The sequence below is a fragment of the Carica papaya genome, chromosome 2 (genome assembly GCF_054855325.1).
Source record: "Carica papaya isolate Zhongbai chromosome 2, ASM5485532v1, whole genome shotgun sequence".
NCBI classification, from domain to species: domain Eukaryota; kingdom Viridiplantae; phylum Streptophyta; class Magnoliopsida; order Brassicales; family Caricaceae; genus Carica; species Carica papaya.
This window is the reverse complement of record NC_142310.1, coordinates 1434714-1459926: the sequence shown is the minus strand read 5'-3', so window position 1 is coordinate 1459926 and position 25213 is coordinate 1434714. Positions and strand designations below refer to the sequence as shown.

The window sequence follows — 25213 nt, the reverse complement described above, 5'->3', positions numbered from 1 at the left end:
AAAAAAAAAATCCGAGTCCGGGTCATGATGGGCCGGGAAGCAGTCGGCCCATGGGCTTGAGAATTCAAAATTCTGGCCCATAATTACTAATTATTATTATTTTTCAAAAAAATAAAATACAAAGAGGCGGTTTTCACGGCTAAACAAAACCAACAAACCCAGAAAATATTATGGATAGATAGCGAGGCAGGCGAAGACCAAAAAAACCCAACTCCTCCAGCTCACACCTTCATCAACAAAGAAGCCAACTCTCCCGAGCGATCAGTCCTCGTCCTCCTCATCCTCCTCCTCATTTCTCTCTATTTTCTCAGATAACAAACAGAGTACTGCGGCTACTAATTTTCTTTATTTCTAATTCCTTTTTACATTCAGCTTAGGGAGTTCAATTTCTGTTTCTTTCTTATTTTGGCAATGGCGATTCTCTAATTCTTTTTTATCTTTATCTAATTTGTGTATGTTTGCGTACCTGTGGATTGGTGGTTTCGCTTTGTACCTCAAGGAAAATGGAGTCCACTGAGTCGTCTTATGTGTCGTCGCCGGAGGCGCCGAAGAAGGGATCTCTTCAGCCGCCGAAATCGCCGGCGTCAGGTTCGTTGATCTGATCTACTTTCTCTCCCTTGTGATTGTGCTTTTTTAATTGTTTGTTTGGTCTTCTGCTATCTGGATGTTATCTCCGTTGAGTGATGGCAGTTCCGTTTGGTCGATTTGTTTTGGTTGCTATTTTTGAGTGAAATTTCTTTGAAGAATTTTGTGGCTGTGTGATGATCAATGACGATTGTTGGTCTGATGTTTCGTTCCTCTTTTTTTTTTTTTAATTTTTTTTTCCTGTTGTTTGTTTTTAATGGTTTTGCTTTGAATTGGAACCCTAACTTCAATCTTTTGCTTTGTTGTTGGTAAACTGCGGGGAAAAAGTGGGATAAGTGATTCACATTGATTATTTATGCCTTAAAATGGGAAAGGAAACAGGAAAGGTTGCATATAATTTTGTACTATTTTCCATTTACGAGATCTCAACAGGGAGTTACTGTGGTAGACAATGATTTGAGCATCGTCACATGTTGCTCTGCACATCTAGGGCCCCTTCTCGTTATAAAGTAGAATCACATTTTTGCCTTCTTGGACATTCAAACAAGGGCAAATTTTTGTGAAACGGTTATTTTATGCTTTGATATTAGTAAGGAAGAATGAAACAAAATTGGAAATGAGACTGTACTTAATTCTGGATTATCACTTGGGAGCTTAGGTGTGATGGAGTATTTTGTAATAAGTTTTCTGTACTGGTTTCTGGGCTATGAAGGTTGTTTCTTCCTTATGCGAAAGAAAATTTAACATAAATACACATTATAGTTAGATACAAAAATGCAACTGAGGACTTTGGCATTTGCAAGGCCCAAGATAGTTAGAGTGAGATATTTTTCTTTTCTTTTCTGAAAATGGTCTTTTTCTTTTCACATTATGCTGTCATATTTTGCTTTTCGCATCATATCGAATCATCATAATTTTTCAAGTGGATATTTAATGGAATGATTCTCCCAACCTAGCAAGCAATTTGGGTACCTGTCCGTGCTGAGATCCATGGCTCACTTCTATTTGAAATTGAAGCAACAGAGTAACAGTCTGACAGAATTATTTTTAATTAACAATGGATACTGAATATTATTAATGCAAAAGGTCAGTAACTACTGGTCTATATCTTGGATATTTGAGAGATTTTGATTTTTAAGTTGTTGATAGAAATATCATAGCTTTCATCATAACCAAGAGGGGCTGGAGTCACTGGTGTGGCCACAAATTGAGCCAAACTGACTACCTTAGTATTTAAATTTGATTGAAGCTCGAAGTCTAATCGAACTCCGATTCTAATATTCTTTTAGGCTCAAGTTTAGCTATTTTAGAGAGAGTTCGAGCTCATACTCAAACCAGCTGGAACTCCAGAATCAAACATTAATGAGTGTGTTTGTGAACTTTCAAACTGAATTCCTTTAGGCTTTAACTGAGCTCATTTAGCTAATCGATTTATTTTTTTGAATTTTGTACAAAGCTCAATGCGAGGTATTCGTGAAAATGTTTTGTCATTACCAGCTTTACGGGTTTGTGATTTCTTAGGACTATGTAGAAAGGCTCAGTGTTGAATATTTTATAGAGTAAAAATCTTATGAATTTTTGTGTTGAAAATCATACACAGGAAGCACCTTCTCAGTGCTTTTATTTGATGTGCATGTATATTTTCAAATTGTTGTTTGTGGAAATAGTTTGAGGGATCCTTTATGTGCGAACATGAAATGAATGACTTCTTTTTATTTTGGATTGGAAAGTTAAATGAATTACCCGAACAGAAAAAAGTTGATATAGATTTACTGAAGAAGTTCGGATGAAGTTAATTTGATGGCTAACATCAATGAAATATGGGTCAAATGGAATTAGCAAGGGCTTTGGCAACAAAAATTCACATTTACCTTCTTTTGCACATTGTCAACGGATCTTGCTAAGTTCTTCATTTTGTTGTTTCCTTTACCTTGAGCAAGTTTTTTGTGCTACTTGTAAAGTTCAAGCGACAGGTTATAAGGTGCTAGGATGATGATAATATGCAGTTGATACTGTAAACTGCATGACATCGACATGGTTGTTGGTTTCTAAAAACTACAACTCAAGAATAATATGCCAAACCATATCTATGAAATCAGTCTTTTATTATTTTGTTTTCCTCTTCTCCAAATCTAAGGTGTTTTTGTGAAAGAAAAAGTTTATGTATGTTATTAAGCTAACATTACTTCTCCCAAAGATGAAAAATGAAACCAAAGATAAGAATGAGAATATAATGTTGAGGCCAGATGATTGTATAGAAAATAAGATTTAAACTGCCCCTTACAAGTTGCTGGCCAAGTCAACCTTGAAGCTGTGTATAACTTGAGGACAAGTTTTCTTTTGACTTCTGCTGGGTTACTCTAGTGGCCTTCTTCCTACAACATATACATTTTATTTGGATCAAGAGAAGATTACCCTAATTAGATATGTGCCTTATGGTTGCTTTTTTGTTTCTTCTAATTGATCTTCTCATGGCTTTCAGATTCTGCAGAGAAGCCTACATATATTAGGTTCCTTGTATCGAATGCTGCAGCTGGTTCTGTCATTGGAAAAGGTGGTTCCACAATTACTGATTTCCAGTCACAGTCTGGCGCACGTATTCAGTTGTCACGTAATCATGAATTTTTTCCTGGGACGACTGATAGGATTATCATGGTATCTGGATCAATTGATGAAGTAATCAAAGCAATGGAACTTGTTCTTGCTAAACTGTTGAGTGAGGTAATCTTTATGATGTAGGTTTAGCCCCACGGATTCTTTTTATTTTTATTATTAATTTAATTTTTTATTATTATCAGCTCCACAGTGAAGATGGTAATGATATTGAACCAAGAACGAAAGTGAGGCTCATTGTTCCAAATAGCTCTTGTGGTGGCATAATTGGAAAAGGAGGGGCTACCATAAAGTAAGAACTGCTCCCTTGTTATTCCACCTATAGAATGTTGTTTAGTTTCTATTATTACCGAATAATTCATCAGTCTTAAAATTTCAAGGCAAAGTTCAAGCATGGATTATTTACAAATTTATTAATTATTTTTTAAAATAATTACTTATGAGTTTAATTGGTTCAGTCTTAATATTTATATAATAATTTATATTAATTAGGTATCCTTTTTTTAACTTCGCAAAAAATGTTTATTTTATACAAATAAAAATTTATATGGTATTTTTATTTTTATACTTCAATAAAAAATGAGTTACTGCTAGAATAAAATATTTTATAGTAGTAAAATTTGTATCTAAAATGAGTACATAGATATATTAAAGTTATAAATATTATTATTAACTAATTAAATTCCATTGGCTGTTTGGGCGCGGGATGGCTTGAGCTATAAAAGATGTATTGCTAATCAAATTCCATTAATTGTTTTTTGGGTCATTTGGAAAGAGAGAAATGTTAGAGTTTTTGTTGGAAAAGAATGTAATTTAAAAAGGTTAAAGGATAGATGAATTTACTATTTTGTTTCTATTTTATTAGGTCATGATATTAGTAGTGATGATGATTTTGTAAATGTCATTGACACTTTAACTCATTTGTAAATCTTTTGTACATGTGCGATACTTCTGTTTTGATACCTTGTTAATATACACATTATACTTTTTATTTAAAAATAAATAAATATTATTATGAACACATATATTGCACATTTTATACTGAAATATATGATACTAAAAGTTTTCCACCTATGTAATTTTTACAAATATCTTCTTCTTTCTTTCATTGTTAAAGAAAAACTGTTATGTACAATAATATAGTATAATTTTATAAAAATAAATATGAGTACAAGAAAACATATACCAACTTAAAATTTTGTAATAAATTCATTCATGAAAGCAATACTTAGAAGGCATATATAACACGATTTGTTGCCTGCATAGAAAGGCTAGTAATTACTTATATACATAGTTTGTTTATAAGGTACAATCAAACTGCTCTTATTAGATGATTTCGAGAGTATCCACAAGTGCACTTCAATAGACGGACTCTCTTTGTCCCCTGCTTTCTTTTGGTATCAGTCAAATGTTTGGATAGTGACTTCTTTTTGAGAAAAAAAGATATCTGATGCATACAAAAGGCACCACGAGGTTGCCGGCAATTCAATCAAATCTTTTGTTATCAATCAAATCGTTTGTTATCAATCAAATCTTACAAGTTAAGTAAAATGCTGACCCCCTAAATCTCCCTTAGAGCGAAGATGATAACTCTTGATAAAAAAAAAAGTAGAAGCAAATATCTCTAATCCTTGCAAAAGAAAAGCAGCCTGTGGAGCCAAAAATCATTGCCTCTTTGCCAAACAGTTGAGCAAAAGATGCATGATTGTTCAAATATATTTCATCGCCTGAATTTCTTGCTTCTTATTTTGGTGAAAGGTGATGGGCAGAGGTGGGGAGAGGGATTGGTTTGGGACTCTTAAGACATGGGCCTGTAGGAGAACCAGTTAGTTGATCATCTGAAAAAGAAAACAGTCTCTCCGTCAAGCCCACTATGGGTTGCTTTTAATAACCTGAGAATATGCACAAGCATATTTGTTAAATGATTCTGTTAACTGTGGCTTTCCCAAAAATGATTCCCAGAAGTCGGAACATTTTACTTTTGTAATCTCAAGGCATCTTTCATATATTTGCTCTTATGCAGGTCCTTTATTGAAGATTCACAAGCTGGCATTAAGATATCTCCACTGGATAATAATTATTACGGGCTGAGTGATAGGCTAGTGACATTGGCAGGCACTCTAGATGAACAGATGCGAGCAATATATTTGATTTTGTCTAAGCTTACAGAAGATGCTCATTACTCACAGGCTATGCATGCCCCATATTCATATGCAGGTATGTTGTTTATAAAACACTCTAACTTTGTCATCTTGTAAGTTTTTTCTGCTATTTGTATGTTCTTTAAGGAGTAAATTATGATCATAATTTATGAATGGCTGGCTCTACAATGAAGTGGGAAAAGCTAACTTTCTAGCATATTATGTTCATTATCATGTTTTGCTGCATTTAATTGGTTTAAACATAAAGTGATGTGACTAGTGGATTTTCTGCCTATTTTAAAGTAACTGTTGGTTGGAGCTGGAAGTGCTGACATATTTCCTTTTGGTTTCATTTTCAGGAATGTTTTTAAGTATCCAAAGCACTAAATTATAATTTACTGCAAATTGGCATTAAAGAAAAAGAAAAAGATCGTAACTTCTTGTATATTACGTAGTTCATAAGCATACATGTAAAAAAAAAAAAGGATGGTTTTTATCTTTTAGAGAGAATGCAGGTAAAAAGTGGAAACAAAAATTATAGGATCCTAATCCCAAAAAAAAATGTACTTTTTGAATGTGAAACTCCAACTTTTTCTATAAAGAAGTTAAGGTTATTTATTACATGATTAAACTTTAAAAATGAACCTACCAAAAGACATAGATTCGACCTCTCCTAGGCCAAAGCTAATTGAACTCATTTTTTTCTTCAAAAAAAGTAATTGAACTTTTAAATTGAAGTTAAACTTTAACGCAAAGAAGGGAAGATAGGATAATCTTATGACTGATAATTTTTTAAACTGTGTATTCTAATTTGGTTATATCTATGGAAATTCAGGACAAGTGATTGCATGTTCTAATGTTGCAGGAATCATTATTCAGTTTCTTAGCTTTTTTTTTTAATAAAAAAACGAAAAAGATTCAGATTTTTTTGAAGTATCATAGTAGTTAATTTTTCTGATGTTATGGCAAAAGTTATTATCTAGTAAGATCTCATTAACTCAAACTTTTAGGTGTTTTCTTCTCTGGTTTTCATGGTGTTCCGTATGCGTATGTACTTCCTTCTGCTGCAACAGCACCATATAACAGTGTGAACTATGCACCAAATGGAGCTGGAGGAAAATTTCAGAATCCCAAGGTTCATACACTTCTACAACACTTGAATCTTAATGGTGTTCCTGATGTAATTTATTTATCAGCTGATTTGCAAGCATAGATCATTTGCTATTTTGGGTAATATGAAGATACATGTTATGCATATTCTAATTTGTAAGTCATATTTTTTGCCTACTGATTCTGTTTTGAAGGTCTAGGATTACCTGGTGGGATCTAGAGCAAGCAGATATAGATGAGATCGTAATATTTGTTCTTGGTTTTTGTATAGATTTACTAATTCTCTTGGTTGAATTGAAATTCCCAGAGGCCCTTTGAGATTTGAATCCAAACTCTTATAGACAAGTGCTGAGAAGCTAACCATATGGCTAACCATATTGATAAATAGGCCCTTCCATTCAAGTGTTGAAAGTAAAACAGAATGGGAGTACTTGTGTTCTGCAGCACTTAAAACATAAGCGAAGTAGATGAGCACTGGGCTTTGATTTTCTTTCCAGTTGAAAACTTTGAAGTTCTTGCAATCCAAGGACCTCGTTATGCCATCTGTTATAAACTATATTCAGTTCCAGTCCAAAGTTCTTGGTATCTGAGGCAAAATAGGCAAGGCTTTATACCTTGGTAGCTCCATCATTATCAAATTCTTCTCCGAGGGAAACCTTTTAAGAAGAGAACCAAATTAGGGGATATCAGTGCTAACATATGTGGCATATAAAATTGGGAACAAGGATGCAACCTTTATTGCCAAAAAGCTGGAGAATAACTTATGGAGTGGTTAGTTAGTCTCAGAAGAATGATTTCAGTAGCTTTATCCGCCTTGGAAAGTACATTTAGATGAAATTTCTATACAAATTTGTGATTGTTCTTTTTGCTAAGCTTCTAACAGAATATGAGATCCAGTGCCGTTATTGTTGATGACATCATGCAGAATAGTTAACGATGTTGATGCAGAGCATGTATGGGCTAGTTAGACACCACTTGTTACTTAGTTGATGCATCTTGTTGATTATTTTTCTTACAGCTGACTTGTTTGAGTCGAAGACCTGTTTCTTTCTTTTTCTGGATTGGATCTACCTCGAATTAAAGAGAATTAGATTTGCTATGATTAATGAAGAATATATCTGATACTTGTCAAGTAAAGCCAAGTACTTCATATTTATGTCTTTATGATGCTTTCACTTGATAACAATCTGATTGTGTCTGATGTCAGTGGATACTGACAGTATTTTGTTTCCCGTTCAACAATTTGTTGCTTTTTTTGACTGATCAACCGAAAAAGATAAGATCAATGAAGGTTCTGTATTGATAGCTTGTTGATTTGTCTGATAGAAGGCTTCTGATGATCATCAGGAGGATCGTAGCAACTCGGTGACAATTGGTGTTGCTGATGGGCATATTGGTCTGGTTGTTGGTCGTGGTGGAAGAAACATTATGGAAATTAGTCAGGTTTATGAAGAGTTCTTTTTTTTTTTTTTTACTTTATATATTCATTTTTTTTTTTTAATTTATTAAATAATTTTTGCCACTTGCACACTAAGGTAGAACATCATTTGATGCAGGTCAGCGGGGCCAGAATAAAAATCTCAGATAGGGGCGATTTCATGTCTGGAACGAATGACAGGTAGAGAGCGAGATGATACTCTTGGTCGGTGGTATGGTTTACCCAGAGATAGTTGTGGGAAAAATGTTGTTTTTGACTCGTTGCTTTGATTTGCCAGGAAAGTGACAATCACGGGTTCACAGAGAGCAATCCGTCAAGCTGAGTCAATGATAATGCAGAAGGTGGCATACGCCTCTGAGAGAGCCATGGATTAGTTTTTTTCAGAGTACCGTTGTCTTGTGTAGTTCAGAATCTTTGGAACTCACCTGGCTTTTGATTGAGCAACATTTCTGTGTCTCCTCACTCTATAAAATTTTCGGTGAGAAGTTTAAATTGTGTAGCGAGGCTCGCAAGAAGCTGGGAATTTTTATGAGGCAGAGCTTTTCATAGGAATTCTTCTGAAAGCAGAAACCCTAAAAACTTGTTTGAGAAAGAGAGAGAGAGAGAGATAGAGAGAGAGAAAGAGAAAAGGAAAAAAAGATGTTGGGGTAGTTGGCCATTTGTTAAAACTGTATTAGAATTAGCTTCCTATTATTTTTATTTATAGGGTTGTAACATGAAGAGAGTAACTGTTGATTACTAAGTCTGATTTATATTTTTGTAGAAGGCTTTGGTTGAGATTAAATATTTTTGAGGATTTCATTTTAAGACCCATACATACATACATACATACATACATACATGTTTCTCTTCTCTTGCTTTCAGGTCGTGGCTCGGTGCCAGTAGGGTTCCACCCTTCCAGCGCCTACGGGATTGTGGTTGGAGTTGGAGTTGGGAGTTGTTGTTACCCAAGCAGTTTTTTAATTTTATTTGTTTATATTTATATATATATGTGCGCGTGTGTGTGTGTTTTAAAAAAAAAAAAACATGTATATTATTGGAATAATAAATTATTTAATTTTAAAATGCTAAAAGTTAATATTATTTTTTATTTGTTTCTCAAATATACAAACTTAAAGAAATGAAAGTTATTATTTTTCATGTAGTAATATTAATTCTTTGTTAATTTATTTACAAATTATCATGAACTAAAAGTAATGCTTGTATCAAAACATAAAATTTTAAGAGAATTAATTTGTTTGTTTTATTAGTTTAATAACATTCATACATCAACAACAACAATTACCTAATGTATAACTATATATATATATATATATATATATATTGGGTTGGCATTGTAGGCTGTAACATCTTAAAGGAGATTCATAACCGCCGCCACCATTGTCATATCCAGACCCATAACCCTCCTCCTCCACTACCACCTCCCCCACCTTTACTAATTGACCTTGCAGCAAAGCAGACGTCCACAAGGATCAAAACCAGAAATGCAGCACCTATTGCTCTCGAGCTGGCCATTGTTAGGCTCTCAAGACACGATTGGAATGTGGGTTTTTTCGGTACGCACTTCTAGAGTATATACTTACACGATTATATCGAAGTTGGTATGTACTGTAAAAAAACAAAGAGAGAGAGAGAGAAAAGCTTTGGCGAAGGTGAGATGGGTATGTATAGCGATTGTAAAGGTGAGTTTTGCAGGAATCAAGATTAGCAGAAGCTAATTCAAGCCGCTTGGTTTCCACGGGTTTAAACCGATGATTACGACTGTAATAGCAAAGATGAGTTAGGTTTAGAAATTGGTGGCGGTGGGCGGTGGGATTAGGATGGAGAGTTTTCTACTGGTCTGCATGCAGTTTTACTCATAATAACTTGTTACTGTCTCCCGCTTTTGACTTCAAAGTTGAAATACTATATGTATGTGTTTGTCGTGTGTGTGTGTGTATAATATGTAATATATATATATATATGCATATATCTTTTTTTTTCTGAACTTAATATTTACAACTAGCTTTTCATCCCACGTTATAATTTTACTTAGTAGATTTTATTGCTCATAATTTTTTTTTAATTTTCAATTGGAATTATTACAAATGTCGAATTAAATTTTTATTTCAAAATTTAAAGTAATAGTTTTATTCTTACATGTCATCAGAAAAATAAAAATATACATATATATTTATTTCATAAATAAGAGTTGAATACATATACTGAAAATAATTAATACATATGCTATTTTTCATATATATGCTGCATCGTTTTCCCATGCAGCTTTAATATTAAACGACATAATCAAACACTTCGTACGTTCATGGCGATTCATTCCAGTCGCCGCCTCCTTCACCGAATCCCTCCCCCGAACCCGACCCACTACCGCTTCCAGATCCATTGCTCAGACCGCCACCTCCTCCACCTCCGCCGCCACTTCCACCTCCTCCGCCACCTCCGCCATTTTCACCGATACCACCTCCATGTCCCGAACCACTTCCGCTTCCGGACCCGGATCCGAAACCAGACCCATTACCTCCTCCGTTGCCTCCACCACCACCTCCACCGCCTCCACTTCCACCACCTCCGCCTCCACCACTTCCACCGACACCTCCTCCATGTCCGGAACCACTTCCGCTTCCGGACCCGGATCCGAAACCAGACCCATTACCTCCTCCGTTGCCTCCACCACCACCTCCACCGCCTCCACTTCCACCACCTCCGCCTCCACCACTTCCACCGGCACCTCCTCCATGTCCCGAACCACTTCCGATTCCTGACCCGGATCCAAAACCAGACCCATTACCTCCTCCGTTGCCTCCACCACCGCCGCCTCCACTTCCACCACCTCCACCTCCACCTCCACCTTTTCCTGACCCTTCTCCAGAACCAAACCCAGACCCACTGCCCGACCCAAACCCTGACCCTGACCCACTACCTGACCCGGACCCTCCACCACCACCACCACGTCCTCCTCCTCCTCCTCCTCCAGCAGCTATACCAATCCCACTACCACTACCATATCCTGAACCACCCCCAGACCCGTAGCCCGAACCATACCCAGAATCATCTCCACTACCAGTACCACCTCCTTCTCCTCCTCCTCCACCGCTGCCACCTCCACCTCCACCACCTTTCCCAATATACCTTGCTGCAACACAGAAGTCCACAAGGAGCAAAGCCACGAGCACACCACCTATCACCCTTGAACCCGCCATTAATATTCCTTCTCTCAGCAACCCACTCGCTTCCTATATACACCTATATTATATATGATAAGTAAGCTTGTTAAAGATGGAAGTACGAAGAAAAGAAAGAAAAATGCTTTGGTGAGGAAAAAAGTTGAGAATGGAGGACGATATATATAGGCTGGATAAAGGTGAACAAAACAATTTGGTGAATGAAGATTGGTAGAAACTGATCCAAGCGGCTTCCATTTTCAGTGGACACTAGAGGATTATGGGTGGCGGCAGGAACGTGTTTTGGGTTTGAATTTGGAAGTAAAGTGGTGGCCGCGATGATGGTAGGGCCGGGAGGATGATGGTGGAATTGTTGGTAGTGATGGAGATCTGTTCTCTTCACTTCTACATGCAAATTCACACAGAAAAGAATATTGAAAATAATAATTTGTAAATAAATTAAAATTTCTAAACTCTCCGAATTAAGTGCAATATAAATTATGAATATTAAAAATAATATTTTTGTAAATTTCAAAATCTTTAAACTCTTTGTTTTATTAATGAGTTAAGTTAAATATAAATTATATATAGAACAATTAATATATATTTTTAAATTTTTTTAATTAATATATTAAAGTTAAATATGCATATTTTGAGTTTTTTTATATAGTTTATGTATTATATTTAATTATTTTTAATAGATTAAACTTAATTATAATTCACGCAAGTCTAAAATTTTAAGAATTATATTAGTGATTATATATCTAGGTACTTGAATACACAAATTATAAACACGATAATCAATATATATTTTTTGAGTTTTCTTAAATACTTTATATATTATATTTAAATATACATTTTCTGAATTTTTTTTAATTAATTCATATCTTAAATTTTATTATAATTCACGAAATTTATAAGTTTAAGAATTTTCTTAAGTGTTTATATATACTTATGTAATTCAAGATTTATAAATGTTATAATTACGGATTTAAAAATCGAATCTTTCTATTAATTATTTAAAGGTACTCTACCCTTAAATTGTATGTGGTCTATCTACTTTCGATTTCAAGTGTCTTATTTACAATATGTGAACTTGCTTACAACTTACTCTATATATATATATATATATATATATTATACACACGTGTACTTCATACACATATGTATGTATGTATATATATATATATATATATGTATATTACACGTAAAACTTGTGGGTGGATAGAGATGGGACAGTAGATGCGCGTAGGCTGAGTTTGATTGTGTTCATATTTTGAAGTGCGTCAACTTTAATTTCCTACGATCTGTCGCTCACCATTTGTGGTGTTGAGTCTAACCACATGTCGTCTCCCAAACTATTTTTACTCCTCATTGGCTCATCCCCCATAATTTTTTTACTCAGTAAATTCCAAAACCACAACTTTGATAATTAAATACATATACATACACACACACAGAGTTAACTTGTCAGTAAAAGTTCAAGGCAAAAGTTAGAAGAGTTTTTAAAAGCTTGAGATTACCAAATAGATATATAAGAAGGTTCCATACACCCGACCTCCTAAAACAAAACCTTCTTATCTTCAATCACCTTTCTCGCATATAGAATGAAGAACGGAAACTAATATTGTATGAAACGACGTCGTTTGGAAGGCTTCGCGTCAGATTTGTGGGCTTGATCTGATCTTACTTTGGGCTTGAGTTTTGTGTTTAAAATGGATTTCAATGGGTTGGATAAATTATTTCGCAATTTTTTATTTTTAATTATTTTAAAATTAAAAGTAGACTTTTAAAACATATACATTAAATTGTAAAAAGAAAATTTGAAACGTATACAAAACTTATGAAAATATAAATTGCAACCCAAAAAAAAAAAAGTTAGATATTAAATTTAAAAAATACTTAATTTTAAGAATTAATTTAGTAATTTATCTTTAATTTCATTATTGATTATCATTATTATTACGTATATTTAACTTTTAATTATTATTAACTGTATGAATTAGGTATGTTAAAAAACTATATGTATATATTAGGTGTATTTGATGCATTTGAAGAGTTGTCTTTTTTTATTTTTAATTGAAGTGATTATATAAAGTAATAATAAATTAAATTCCACTATAAGTCAATCATTGACACATGACATACACAAGATGACAAATTATTCTCTTTTTTGGTTTTATATATATATATATATATATATATATATCATATTTTATGTTTATATATACACACCCACATACCCATATGTCAAAATAGTGTATTTCTTTTTTTATTAATTTTGGTAGCATGAATTTATTATATTCCAATTCCAACATATGGTTCTTATTTCAATGGCTAAAGAGATTACATGAATTTGGCATTTCAAGAAATTAATTGGGTACCAAAAGAAAATTATTTTCTTTCTACTTTCCCTTCAATTTTCTCTTCATCCAAACATGAGATAATAGATTTTTAGAAATTTCAAGCAAAAAAAAAACAGGCATTTTGTAATTTTATTTGTAATTAATATAATTTATTGAAAGACATGCAATTTTTATTCCCACTAATATTACAAAATGTTTACTGCAGCTTTCCTTCTTAATATTATTATTGCTCGAACCAGTTTCCACGTTCATGGCAATCCATAATCTCCTCCTCCATACCCGGACCCGGATCCATAACCTTCTCCGTAACCCGACCCACTACCATATCCAGACCCGTTACCCATGCCGCTACCTCCTCCACCGCCACCACCGCTTCCTCCACCACCACCTCCTCCTCTCCCGCCGCCCAAACCACCTCCGTATCCAGACCCACCTCCACTTCCATACCCGGATCCATAACCTGACCCGTTTCCACCTCCTGATCCTCCACCTCCACCGCCTCCTCTGCCGCCCCCACCACCTCCACCCCTTCCTAACCCAACACCAGAACCATACCCAGAGCCACTGCCCGACCCATAACCCGAACCATATCCACTACCTAATCCAGACCCGCCCCCTCCCCCGCCTCCTTCTCCTCCACCTCCGCCGCCGCCACCACCTCTTCCTTCTCCTAAGCCATTACCATACCCTGACCCGCCCCCAGAGCCATATCCAGAACCATAACCGGAACCAGACCCAAGACCACCGCCGCCACCACTACCCCCACCACCACCTCCTCCACTACCACCACCTCCTCCTCTACCAAAAAGCCATGGAGCCCTCGCGGCAAGGGAGAAATCCACGAGGAGCAAAACAAGGAATGCAGCTCCTATGACCCTTGAATTGATCACGGCCATTTTCGAGCTAGGTCTCAAAAACGGGAAGATGGGTATATATAGTTTGTGTTTTGAAGTGAGAGCTTTGAGCGTTCGTAAATGATGAAATGCAGATGGTGAGTGAAGATGATGAAGGTGAGTGTGGGTATATATAGGGAGTGTAAAGTGAAGAAGGGATTCTAGTAGGTTCAGAGGAGGAAGGAGGAGATGGTGACAAGTAGGAAGGTTTGTGTAAGTAGTGGGTGTAGGTGGTGGATGGGGGTGGCGGTGGTGGAAGTGGGGGTAATGGTGGACGACTGTCTTCTACTTGTCTCCATGCAGATAATTGACGATAAATTAATAAAGATGAATAAAGACTTGGAATTATAGAATTTTGAGTTTTCTCATTTTAATTTTCAATGGAAATCAATGAATTAGCTTTTAATAATTTTTACGTCATAATTTAATTTTTAATTCTTTATTTTAAATCTCTCTCTCTCTCTCTCTCTCTCTCTCTCTATATATATATATATATATATATAAAAGGAAAATTACGGTTTAAAACAAATAAAAAAACATACATATATATATATATATGCATTTTATTCATATTCTCAATAAGTAACTCGAATAATATGAATTAATAATATTAGAGGATGTGATTTATTTTTAAATTTTTGATAAATGAGTAGAAAGTAAGAAAATAAATGGTTGACGTTAATTAATAATTAAGTCTACCATTAACACACTAATTCAACCATATATATATATATATATATGTGTATGTATGTTTCTTGAATGGGATAATTGATTATACGAGAATTATAGTACCAAAACAATTGTGACATCTATTTACAACAAATATAGTGATTTATACCCGAAAGAATATGAAATGAATAATTATATATTAATTGTATCTAAACATGGTTTGATTCATAAAATGAAAATAGCTTTGGACTTTTGGTAATTAAACTCTATATATATATATATATATATATATATATATATTATATTTTTATTTAAAATTAATAAATTACTAAATAAGTCTTTAAACTTTAAGATTACTTACAATTTAATTTCTAATTTATTTTTTATAATTTAATCTATAACATCTTTTTATTTATTTCAAACATAGAGTTTTTGTTCTATTTTTAAAAAAAATTAAAGTAATTAGATTATATTTAAATATCTTAATTAATTAACCAAAATCATTGTTTTCAACTGTTTTTTTAAAAATATTTAAGTATAATCTGATAATTCTATTTTTTTATTATAAAATAAAATGAAACTATATATTTAAAATAAATAAAAAATAACACAAACCAACTTATAATATTATATATTAAATTACAATGAATATCAAATTTTAAAAACTAATTTATTAACTTCAAAAATGATACACATGATTGATACATACACATTTCTGGCTCAAATTTAAACCTTTATAAGAAGAGGTGTAAAAACTACACATACACACAAGAGATTATTAATATATATATATATATATATATGTATAGATATAGATATAAACATTCTCTTGTGTAAATTTCTCTTTTTAAAGTAAGGAAGAAAAGCTCCAATGGCTTTACGTAACAATCTGAATGGGATCTTCTATAATCTTCGTTCATATTTCCCTGTAAACCCTAAAAAAAACAAAAAGAAGAAGGTGACAGACAACACATGCACCCACTAACTCATAATTCACCTGTCGAAATCTTTCATGGGACTTGGTGGGTATTTCTCTTTCCTTCGAATTTACTCTTTGACTGACAACTGTAAGTATATTCTCTCTTCTTTTCTTCCTGGGTGTGTCCACATATACCCACATACATACGTACATATATATATATATATATATGTAATACATACTCTTATAAGCATGCTTGCCCGCAATCATTGCATATTGGTATAAGTAGCCATAATAATAGCCTTTGACCAACAATAGCTCTATATAGTTTCATATATCTCTCTACTTTCTACCTTGTAGTCAACTTTTCACTAATTATTTGCATGTTGTAAACTTACCCGACTTCCAAACAATCAATGCTTATAATTAATATTATATATATATATATATACGATCTTGTAAGTATAGTCAATCTTATCAAAATGGTAATCAATTAGGATAGAGTTTAAGTGGAGGGTTTAGAATATTTAAACTCTAATCCTCTTACATGGGAGATAAGTGAAGATGATTAATTATGTGAAGACCACTTAGTAGGAATTTTCTTACTACCTACCATGACTTCCAAGATTAACTCGTGGGCTTAAGCCTAACTTCGAATTGAATTATATATTTCTATATGTTTCTAACGAAATATTTCATATATTATAATATATATATATACATACAATTTTCATTATGTTAAATTTTTATTTTAATACCAATTGATTTGAAGTTGATAAAAAATACAAGAATTGACAGAGTGAAAATTTTGTTACAGAAAATAATATTAACATAAAATTCAATTAATCATATTAAAAAATGATTAATTAAATATAATGAATAATTTGGGTAATACTATAATTTTATATATAAATGTTTTTATTATTTATGTTTATTTAATTATTTTATTCAATATTAAAAATTAAAAACTTTGCTTCCATTCATGATTTTTTTATGTTTTATTCACTTCTTTGTAGGGAGAGCTAATACTTGTTGAATATTTTGATAGGATCGCTTTTTTACTCCTCATGTCGCCGTGCGGGAGCACACAGAGGCGTAAAAAAGAAGAGAGCCATGGCTCTCGTTTTTTTGCTTGGCATATTGGGCTCCCGAGCAAGGGACGAGCACGACGAGCTATTAGGTCAGCGGTAAAGCACACTTTCGAGTATTGCATCGTAATGCTTAGACTACGAGAGCTCCCGACTATGTGGATAGTTCAATGTGCTCATCAGCTTGACTCGTCTAAAAGACATTAGCACGACAGTACTTTTTTTGTTCGAACTGGGGCTTGAAACCGAACTCAGTTTGGTTCCTGGGGTTCGAACTGAGGTGTTGGGTGGATGAGCTGGGCTTCGTAGGAAACTGGAGTAAGCATTTGGAATTCTTGATTCGGTAAAACCAGAGTGGGTTAAAAATTTCAAATGGTTTACAGCCAACTCCTTTGTCCATCTATAATTAAGGTTTCCAGCTAGACAAATACTCAGTAAGTACAATACATCATCTGTTTTATTTTGTGTGTATATATATATATACCCGTGTATTTATATATATATATATATACACATATATTTATAGCTAAGCACAGATCATAATGAAAACTTCCTTTTGTTCCAAAACAAGAAATTAACTGCTTAAGAAATTATTTAACATGAAAAATCCATATTCCTCGCAACTATACTTGCAAGGCTTAACAAAACTATATGATCACTTCTCTCATCAACAAAGATTCAAAACACCCATTACAGTACATGTACATACCTACGTACATGCTATATACATATAGATAACCAGCGAGTAAATAGTTTCAACCCACTTCAAAAACTTACGCAGTTGTTTCAACCAAAAAAGAACTACATATATATATATATATATATAGGAAACAAACAATACTATATAGTTAATTAGGTAATAACCAAAAGCAGAAACAAATTATCAATCACATAAGATTATATATAAATCCTTCATGCAGAAGAGGAGCTACACCAGTAGAAATCATATCAATAATCTTCTCATTGATAATTACAAGATTCCCCATGAACCAAAACCAAAAAATGGCCAACCTCCATGATAATCAGAGAATTTCCAAGAACCACACCAGCTCTGGCTATCAACCTGTGGATCAGATCGATCACCATAGTTGTGATCCTCCTGTTAACGCCATCGTTGATCAGAATGAGCTGTTCCCGGCTGTTAATTCTTCCGCAACTGTAGCTACGTTGATAGATATGATCAAAGAAAAAGAAAATTCTCAATCAATGGAATCTTCTTTGTTTGATGAAACCACTTCAGATGATTTACTAAAATCATTTCTGGGTTTGTTATACATTGGAATTCTCTTTTACGCCTTCTTATGGTTGGATTCGGAGGATTCATCAAGAACCTTAACCGGGCCATTAGAGCTCGGTGTGAACTCCATCTCTCTGGAACTATCTCACCCCCATCATGAAACGATCAACACCAGTTTCTTGATCAAAAACCACCATAACTTCTCATCCATTTTCTTTGAAGAGATTGAGGCTTCACTTTCCTACAGAGGGATTCTCCTTTCCACGACCTACTTGTCACGGTTCTATATGGAAAAGCAGGGGCCGGTGGAGTTGGAGGCAGGATTTTTGTTGCAGAGCTCAGCAGCTCCTGTGGTGGAAACATTGATGGAGGAGTGGAAGGAACATGGGATGGTGGGTTTTGACATGAGGTTGCAGGGTCTTGTGAAGATAACTTCAGTGCCTTTTGGGGGGAAAGAAGCCTGGTTCAGAGGGTTTTGTTGGAATGCTTGGGGGGGAAGAAATGGTGATGGTAGTAAATATTTGAAGGGGTGTCATGTTTTCTTCAATGGATGGGATGGAGAAATTATTGATTCGTTTTAAATGTAATGTTTTTGAAAATTTTTAGTCATTGAAATAATATGATGTACCAGTTCAGCCATGGTCAATAAGTTTAATTTAGAGCAAATTTACCTTGTTTTTTCTCTTCTTTCTTCTATTATGTGTAAATCATATTTCTTTCACCAATCATCACTATCGCAACTAAGAAAACCTATCTATCATATAATGTTCATTTCGTTCAAAAACGTAATAAACTCGTTGAGATCTAACCAACTTAAGTCATATAAACTTCATAAACACACTAATAAATTAAGTTCTCAATTCCATTCAATCAAGTATTATAGGTCAACAATCACTATAATACACTCGCAAAGTAAAAAACTTTATATCCCGAGTCAAGTTCAAAATTATAAACTGAGATAAACTTAAGAACTTAGGTTGATTACAAAAAAAGTTATTGCAGTAGTTCTTATTGGGAACTTGGATATAAATTTGTTTGACAGCATTCATACTAGTAAACTTATTCACAATTTGATTTTGTTCTTTCCTATTAGTTAGGATTTTCTTCTTTTCAATAAAATTAAAATTTATATTTTGATTGTATTTTGATACTAATAAATATAATAGTACTCTAACATAATTATTAGATAACTTACTTATCAAGTGAACTATTAATATTTTTTTGGAAGTAAACTCAACCATTTATTAATTAGACAATAGGCATATACCAAACATAACTCAATAAAAATAACCTACAAATAAAAATATATACAAAAGTACAGTTCGACTCAAAACCACGACATCTTATAAAAAGGAAGTATCTACCATTCAGCAGAGCATATTAAAGATGATCAAAATATCAGATATATCGTGCTCAAATTCTCTTTATTCTACATCATAAGGTCTGCCATTTTCCTGTACAATCTCCTCATCAGTAGCAGGGCACAACTCAGATTAAATAAATATATCAAATTGCCAGGCATTGAATTTTTCAACCCTATATATATATATATATGCTCAAATTATATCTGGCATAAACATTCTGAAAAAGAACTGATACAATAATTTCATTCTATACTTACTAATCCAACACCTCATTGTGGTAAAAGCAGGACAGGTTCTAGGAGTAGAGCGCCCAGTCCAATTACACTGTTACATTTCTCCGGGAAGCATTGTATCCTCTGGTAGGTCACAATACGCGATACCCTAATGAAAAAAAAAAAAGTGTAAAGAAATAAGTCATTCATCTGCCGTATTGAAGTGATTTTTGAGAAATGGTAATATAAAACGACGTTTACCTCCCCAGTAAGGTGTGCAACACATCTCTTCTCAGCTAACAGTTCTTCTTCTGTCTGTAACATCAATGAGGAAAATTTGATTTTGATACCAAATGAAATTAAAAAATGTATGTATTATTTGTACGAAACATTTGTACGTGAATGAAAATGAGGTATACCTTTTTAATTTTCTTGCGAAGGTATTCATCAAATATTACATCTTTTACGAATTCATAATTACCGTCACCCTGGAAACAAGATGAATTTTTTCAGCACCAGAGCTAATAAACAACACCGGGATTAATATAAGGAAAAGAAAATCTCTAATGTAAGACTTACATTTGACCTACATGGCATGCTGAAGACAATATCCTCTGCTATGCCATAAGGATTTCCATTAGTATATACCTTCATTACATAAGATGTAATGTTAATATTTGCGGCAAAAGGAAGAAAATGAACCCAACAGAAAGCCGGGATAAGTAACAATAATTAACACAGATGAAATCCATTACAATAATTTATTTGAAGTTTGGATTTGGCTTGTCCTGTTCAACTATTTTGCTTGATAGGAAGGTTGTGTCGTTTCGATTTGACTACAACAGATAAAAGGTTCTGTTTTATTAACTATATCGATCACTTAGGGCATGCAGAAGCTGTCGAAGAAAAAGTTCGGGACCGTAAACTTACTCCAGAAGAAAACCAGTCACCCTCGGGCGTCGGAGTTATTAACGACTTTATGGCATCAACAATTGATACAGCAGTGGATGCAGCAGATGATCTTCCCCATTTCTGTATTAACACGCCACCTCTCTGCAAATCAAATATATACTTGTTCAACAAATAACGTTTAGAACAATGAAGGTTCTCATAAATTACCCTTGTTACCGATTATACTACATCTGTATCTATATGTTTCAACAAATACTACCTTCTGGACCTTCTCGGTGAATTCTTCTTCTAACCACTTGTGATCCTTGATAACCTCTTTGACAGGCAAGCCATTGATTTTAGCATTCAGAAAGTCCGGAACCTAGTGAAATTCACCAAAATAACCATAGGGGAAAATGATGAAATGAATTTAACGATAAATGATTTTAAGAAGTCAGAATATCTTGACTGACCTGAGTGGTTGAATGGTTTCCCCAGATGGTCATATTTGACACTTGATCATAGAATACACCAGCTTTGAGAGCGAGCTGCAAAAACCACATAAATGTGTAAAGCACGTGACTTTCCCATCAAAATATTCTCTGTCATTAGTTATGACGATAATTTAATGAAATAGATGATATTCAGGAGCTATATCTACCTGGCATTTCGCTCTATTTTCATCTAACCTAGTCAAAGCATGAAAATTCTTTGCAGGTATGTTTGGAGCATTTTTCAAACAAATCAATGCACTGCATCGAAAAGGAGTAAATTTACCGAATCACACAGAAGTATATAAGCAGGGTATTGTGCTAGAGTGTAACAATGATTATAAAAACAATGCTTCTTACTTCGTGTTACAAGGGTTGCCTACTACAATAACCTTGACATTACGGGATGCAACTGCGTTGAGAGCTTTTCCCTGTAGTGTTCAGATTAGATTACAATAGGCAAACCAAGGGTTTAGAAAATGTTACTACTGATTCAGAAACAAATACGGAAATCACCTGTGCAGCATATATTTGTCCATTGATATCCAATAAGCCAGCTCGTTCCATTCCAGGCCCTCGAGGCTTTGCTCCAATTAGAAGAGCCCATTCTGCATCTTGGAAAATCTCATACGGATCTATTCCTATACGAACCTCCCTCAACAAAGGGAATAAGGAATCCTCAAGTTCCATTGCAACCCCTACATGAGTGCAGTAATCAAATGAAAGAACAAAAAAATTTTCAGTCATGACTACATAAGATAAGAACTTATGACAAGTTGTAATCATCTCCGATTTACAAATCTTCAGTCAAGTCTACATAAAATAAGAACTTATAACAAGTTGTAATCATCTCCAATTTCCAAATCTTCAGTCATGACTACATAAGATAAGAACTTATAACAAGTTGTAATTATCTCCGATTTCCAAAAGAGAATCAGATAAATTTTGCTTCCAGTTTGATCAAATGCTGGCACGTGTCACTAAAATAAAATAAATAAATAGTTTTCTGGATAGTTGAAAGGATCCTTTGCTGACTACTGTTTGTATATGTATTGCTAGAAGCTTGAAGAATAATTCGGAAGCAAATTTCTTATCTACTCATCTTAGAGACTCTTTGAGATTTTGAATTGTAGGAACAAAAATGCAGTAGGTTAACTCAAAGTGATCACAATCAGTGCAAGAGTCACCTTCAAGCGCTTGCAGTGATCTTTCGGACCCCAATAATTTTAAAGCGACTGGTTGATCTGGGCCAAAAACCTCACCCGATGCAATCTGAATAAGAAAAAAAATATAAAAACCAACTGTGATAAAATATCAACTTGCAAAAAGAGGCTTTCTCTTGTGGCAATATGTTCAAAATACCAAGTTTCCTCATCTAGAAATGGTCTCTGTGGAAGAAATTAAAAGGATCGTAGCCTTCAACGATATAACTTTTGGTATCAAGTAGTACAACTTGTCATGGCATTTTATTCATTTTATGCAAGTGTATTAAATTGGCTTCTACTTGTACCTATTTGACAGGGTACTAGGGAACAGAACTTTTTCATCCTAAACCTTAAATGACCATTAAATGGAGTGTTCTCACATATTGACAGAGAGAAAGAGAGAGAGAAAGGGACTTACTTTGAATAATAGATGGTTAGATATCATCCCGGCAGCACCTGAAACTCCAATATTAATCAATTTCTTCCAAGATTTTGTCTCTTCTTCCTGAGAGGAAAATTGAAAATATATTATTTATAAGCCAAAAATACAATTAAATTGATAAAAGCAAAGGTACAACACTCGAGGATCAAATAAAACGATCTTAGACATGGTAAGCAAAGTTACCACCATTAATAGCAGTAAACCATGCCAATTTGTTATACTGAATTTAGCTGAAAGGAAGTTGCTTGTTTTCTAATTTGCATAGATCAGGATATAACACTTCCAAGGGCCAAAAAGAGTTTAGTCCCAAAATAAAAATAACTGAAAAACAATTGACAATAAAATACCAATTGTCTAGGGGAAGAAGAAATCACGATCATAGTAAGCGAAGAAAGAAACTTTGCTTGAATTTAATTCAAACAACACCAGTGCACTTATGCTACTACCCATTTCTCAGCCTTAATTTACTCAATGAACCGTCTGTATACTTCCACTCTCTCAATCTATGTGGATCCAAAATAAAATTATTGGCTAGACCCATATGGAATTTGAGAGGAAAGAACTCGCCCAAGTCATTGAAGAACTTCATAACTACTAAAAACTCTCTGAGAAAACCATTTATCTTTCAAAACCCAAGACTGATTCCTTCCACCCATGAAACAACTCAATTTAGAAATTCAAGACAATGAAACCCAAGAATCATAGCTCACACTTGCATATAGATATATAAATGAAGTAAGTAGATATGGAGTTAAGAGTTTGATCATGTACTCACAGCCTTGAGGTCATAAGTGAGGCAGAACACACCAAAGCACTCACTTTTGCTCTTAGGGCCTTCTGCTGGAATGGCAACAGGAACTTGAACTTCACTAAGGAGTGAAAACAACAAACAGAAAATGAGGAAAGCAGAACAACAAACCATGTATTACAGAAGAAGTAATAGGAATAATTTGGTAAGAAGTTAAGATTTAACGGAAGAACTTACTTTGGTGCAACAGAGCAGGAGATTCTGACATTTTGGGTTCTGGGTATGAGCCGGAACTGTCGACGGCAGCAGTCTGAGAAACGGGTGGGGGAAAGAGCGAGCTGGGAAGTGTGCAAACGGGTGGTTTTTGTATAAGCAGGTGATAGCTCTGCTACCGCCATAGTAACAGAGAAAAGCTTGAAGATAGAGTTTTATGAAAGAAGAAAAATAGCGTTGTTTGCTTATAAAATTTACAGAAGAGAAAAGGGTTTTAGAGAGTAAGGATGGGTTAATAGAGGAGGAAGGAAGGAGGGAAGGAGAGATGGGAAGAAGGAAGGAGGATACAAAGGGATGGATTTGAAATATTAGTATATGGCCATGCAAATGACACTTGTCAACACGATCTAATCCACATCCCTCTTTTTATTCTTCTCCTCCTTCTTGTGTGGTTTTTTCCTGTCACGGTTCAAGGTTTTTTCCAGGGGGCTGAGTCAGGTTTTTACCATAGGAAATTCTAAATTGACAATCATCCATTTCCTCCACATATATATATATATGGTCCTAATTAATCATTTGACTTTCCTTTTCTCACATGTGAGATTTGCTTCTACTTCAAACTCTCTTGTTTTTAAGCACTTAATTCTAAAGTGTCCTAGTCTTTTCTTCTTAACTTAGTCTTGAAAGGGAAAGTTCAATTTTTTCCTTCTGGGAGAAAGGGTGTTCGGAGGATTCAATCACAGCCAGAAAACAAGAGGGCACACATCAATTATGATACTTGAGAGATAAAAGTACCCATCATACCTCCTGTGATATTGGTGTGTGGTGAATATAAAATAACAAAGATCTTTAAAATAGTGATAAGAATTTAGTGGGTGATTGAAAAGGAAAATCAGATTCAATCAAATTGTCAAAAAAAATTATTTATTATTTTAATTATCAGAGTTTCAATTATTGTAAATTATATTTTAGAAATGAAATATATATTTATAATCTTATTTTTGAAAATTATTTTATGAATTATTTAAAAATATCTAATAAAAGATCACACGAGAGTTGAATAATTGTAATTCGGCCATATTGCATTTGTTTGGTAGTTAATTTATAGAGGCAATTATTCGAAATTTCATGTCAAGAAAGAACTGGGTCTTTTTTTTTTTATTTACTTTCATATTTAATTTCGACTTTATGTAATATTAACTAATAAATTATCATATTTAATTTTCATTTTAGGAAACTAATAGTGTGTTTTCACATGTTGGGGTAGCTTGTCCAGCCTAATCTATGAACTGGGTTTATCTGGGTTTTCTGTTCATTACAGTCAAGAGACAGTAATCAGGCTAAAATGAGGATGATCTTTGATTAATCTATTCAATCTAAAATGCTTACTCAGTAAATGGACAGCAGCAAGCATACCAGCCTTGAGT

General features: G+C 34.0%; 4 protein-coding genes across 10 annotated transcripts; 1 reads left to right on the top strand and 3 right to left on the bottom strand.

The window, feature by feature from the left end:
* The first annotated feature begins 142 nt into the window (after positions 1–142).
* BTR1L (binding to TOMV RNA 1L (long form)) lies at positions 143–8694 on the top strand. 6 transcript variants are annotated; one of them, XM_022042131.2, is made up of 9 exons: positions 143–323; positions 500–588; positions 3068–3306; positions 3384–3490; positions 5222–5415; positions 6413–6474; positions 7797–7892; positions 8006–8067; positions 8165–8694. In XM_022042131.2, exons 2-9 carry the CDS (start codon positions 504–506, stop codon positions 8259–8261), a joined length of 942 nt encoding a protein of 313 aa, XP_021897823.1. In that variant the 5' UTR covers positions 143–323; positions 500–503; the 3' UTR covers positions 8262–8694. The 6 variants fall into 6 exon arrangements, with proteins under 6 accessions (XP_021897823.1, XP_021897822.1, XP_021897821.1 ...); XM_022042130.2 differs by having other exon boundaries at positions 7779–7892; XM_022042129.2 differs by having other exon boundaries at positions 7776–7892.
* A 1281-nt stretch (positions 8695–9975) lies between these two features.
* On the bottom strand, positions 9976–11371 carry LOC148268650 (uncharacterized). The gene has a single exon (XM_088212509.1). It carries the CDS (start codon positions 11085–11087, stop codon positions 10191–10193), a length of 897 nt encoding a protein of 298 aa, XP_088068635.1. The 5' UTR covers positions 11088–11371; the 3' UTR covers positions 9976–10190.
* A 2053-nt stretch (positions 11372–13424) lies between these two features.
* LOC110817886 (uncharacterized) lies at positions 13425–14548 on the bottom strand. Its single transcript, XM_022046606.2, has one exon. It carries the CDS (start codon positions 14308–14310, stop codon positions 13663–13665), a length of 648 nt encoding a protein of 215 aa, XP_021902298.1. The 5' UTR covers positions 14311–14548; the 3' UTR covers positions 13425–13662.
* A 5077-nt stretch (positions 14549–19625) lies between these two features.
* On the bottom strand, positions 19626–24187 carry LOC110817875 (lactate/malate dehydrogenase family protein). Of its 2 annotated transcripts, XR_015816773.1 has the most exons (15): positions 23811–24187; positions 23601–23694; positions 22802–22888; positions 22366–22450; positions 21695–21876; positions 21539–21609; positions 21349–21439; positions 21161–21235; positions 20968–21069; positions 20727–20849; positions 20552–20632; positions 20376–20444; positions 20216–20284; positions 20058–20111; positions 19626–19965 (listed from the first exon to the last, which is right to left on the bottom strand). XR_015816773.1 is itself a non-coding variant. In XM_088212508.1 (14 exons), the coding sequence occupies exons 1-14, from the start codon at positions 23969–23971 to the stop codon at positions 19912–19914; spliced, it is 1317 nt and encodes a 438-aa protein (XP_088068634.1). In that variant the 5' UTR covers positions 23972–24182; the 3' UTR covers positions 19626–19911. The 2 variants fall into 2 exon arrangements, 1 of the variants encoding a protein (XP_088068634.1); XM_088212508.1 differs by lacking the exon at positions 20552–20632 and having other exon boundaries at positions 23811–24182.
* Between the last annotated feature and the right edge of the window lie 1026 nt (positions 24188–25213).

What these genes read in the sequence shown, in the direction of transcription:
- BTR1L (XM_022042126.2), top strand. Translation starts at nt 504, where the DNA reads ATGGAGTCCACTGAGTCGTCTTATGTGTCGTCGCCGGAGGCGCCGAAG. An exon ending in AAAGGAGGGGCTACCATAAA is followed by an intron (nt 3,491 to 5,221) that starts GTAAGAACTGCT and finishes GCTCTTATGCAG; the next exon opens with GTCCTTTATTGAAGATTCAC. An exon ending in ACATTATGGAAATTAGTCAG is followed by an intron (nt 7,893 to 8,005) that starts GTTTATGAAGAG and finishes CATTTGATGCAG; the next exon opens with GTCAGCGGGGCCAGAATAAA.
- LOC148268650 (XM_088212509.1), bottom strand. Translation starts at nt 11,087, where the DNA reads ATGGCGGGTTCAAGGGTGATAGGTGGTGTGCTCGTGGCTTTGCTCCTT.
- LOC110817886 (XM_022046606.2), bottom strand. Translation starts at nt 14,310, where the DNA reads ATGGCCGTGATCAATTCAAGGGTCATAGGAGCTGCATTCCTTGTTTTG.
- LOC110817875 (XM_088212508.1), bottom strand. Translation starts at nt 23,971, where the DNA reads ATGGCGGTAGCAGAGCTATCACCTGCTTATACAAAAACCACCCGTTTG. An exon ending in GTGACTGGTTTTCTTCTGGA is followed by an intron (nt 20,445 to 20,726) that starts GTAAGTTTACGG and finishes TATGTAATGAAG; the next exon opens with GTATATACTAATGGAAATCC. An exon ending in GCATGCCATGTAGGTCAAAT is followed by an intron (nt 20,285 to 20,375) that starts GTAAGTCTTACA and finishes TCTTGTTTCCAG; the next exon opens with GGTGACGGTAATTATGAATT.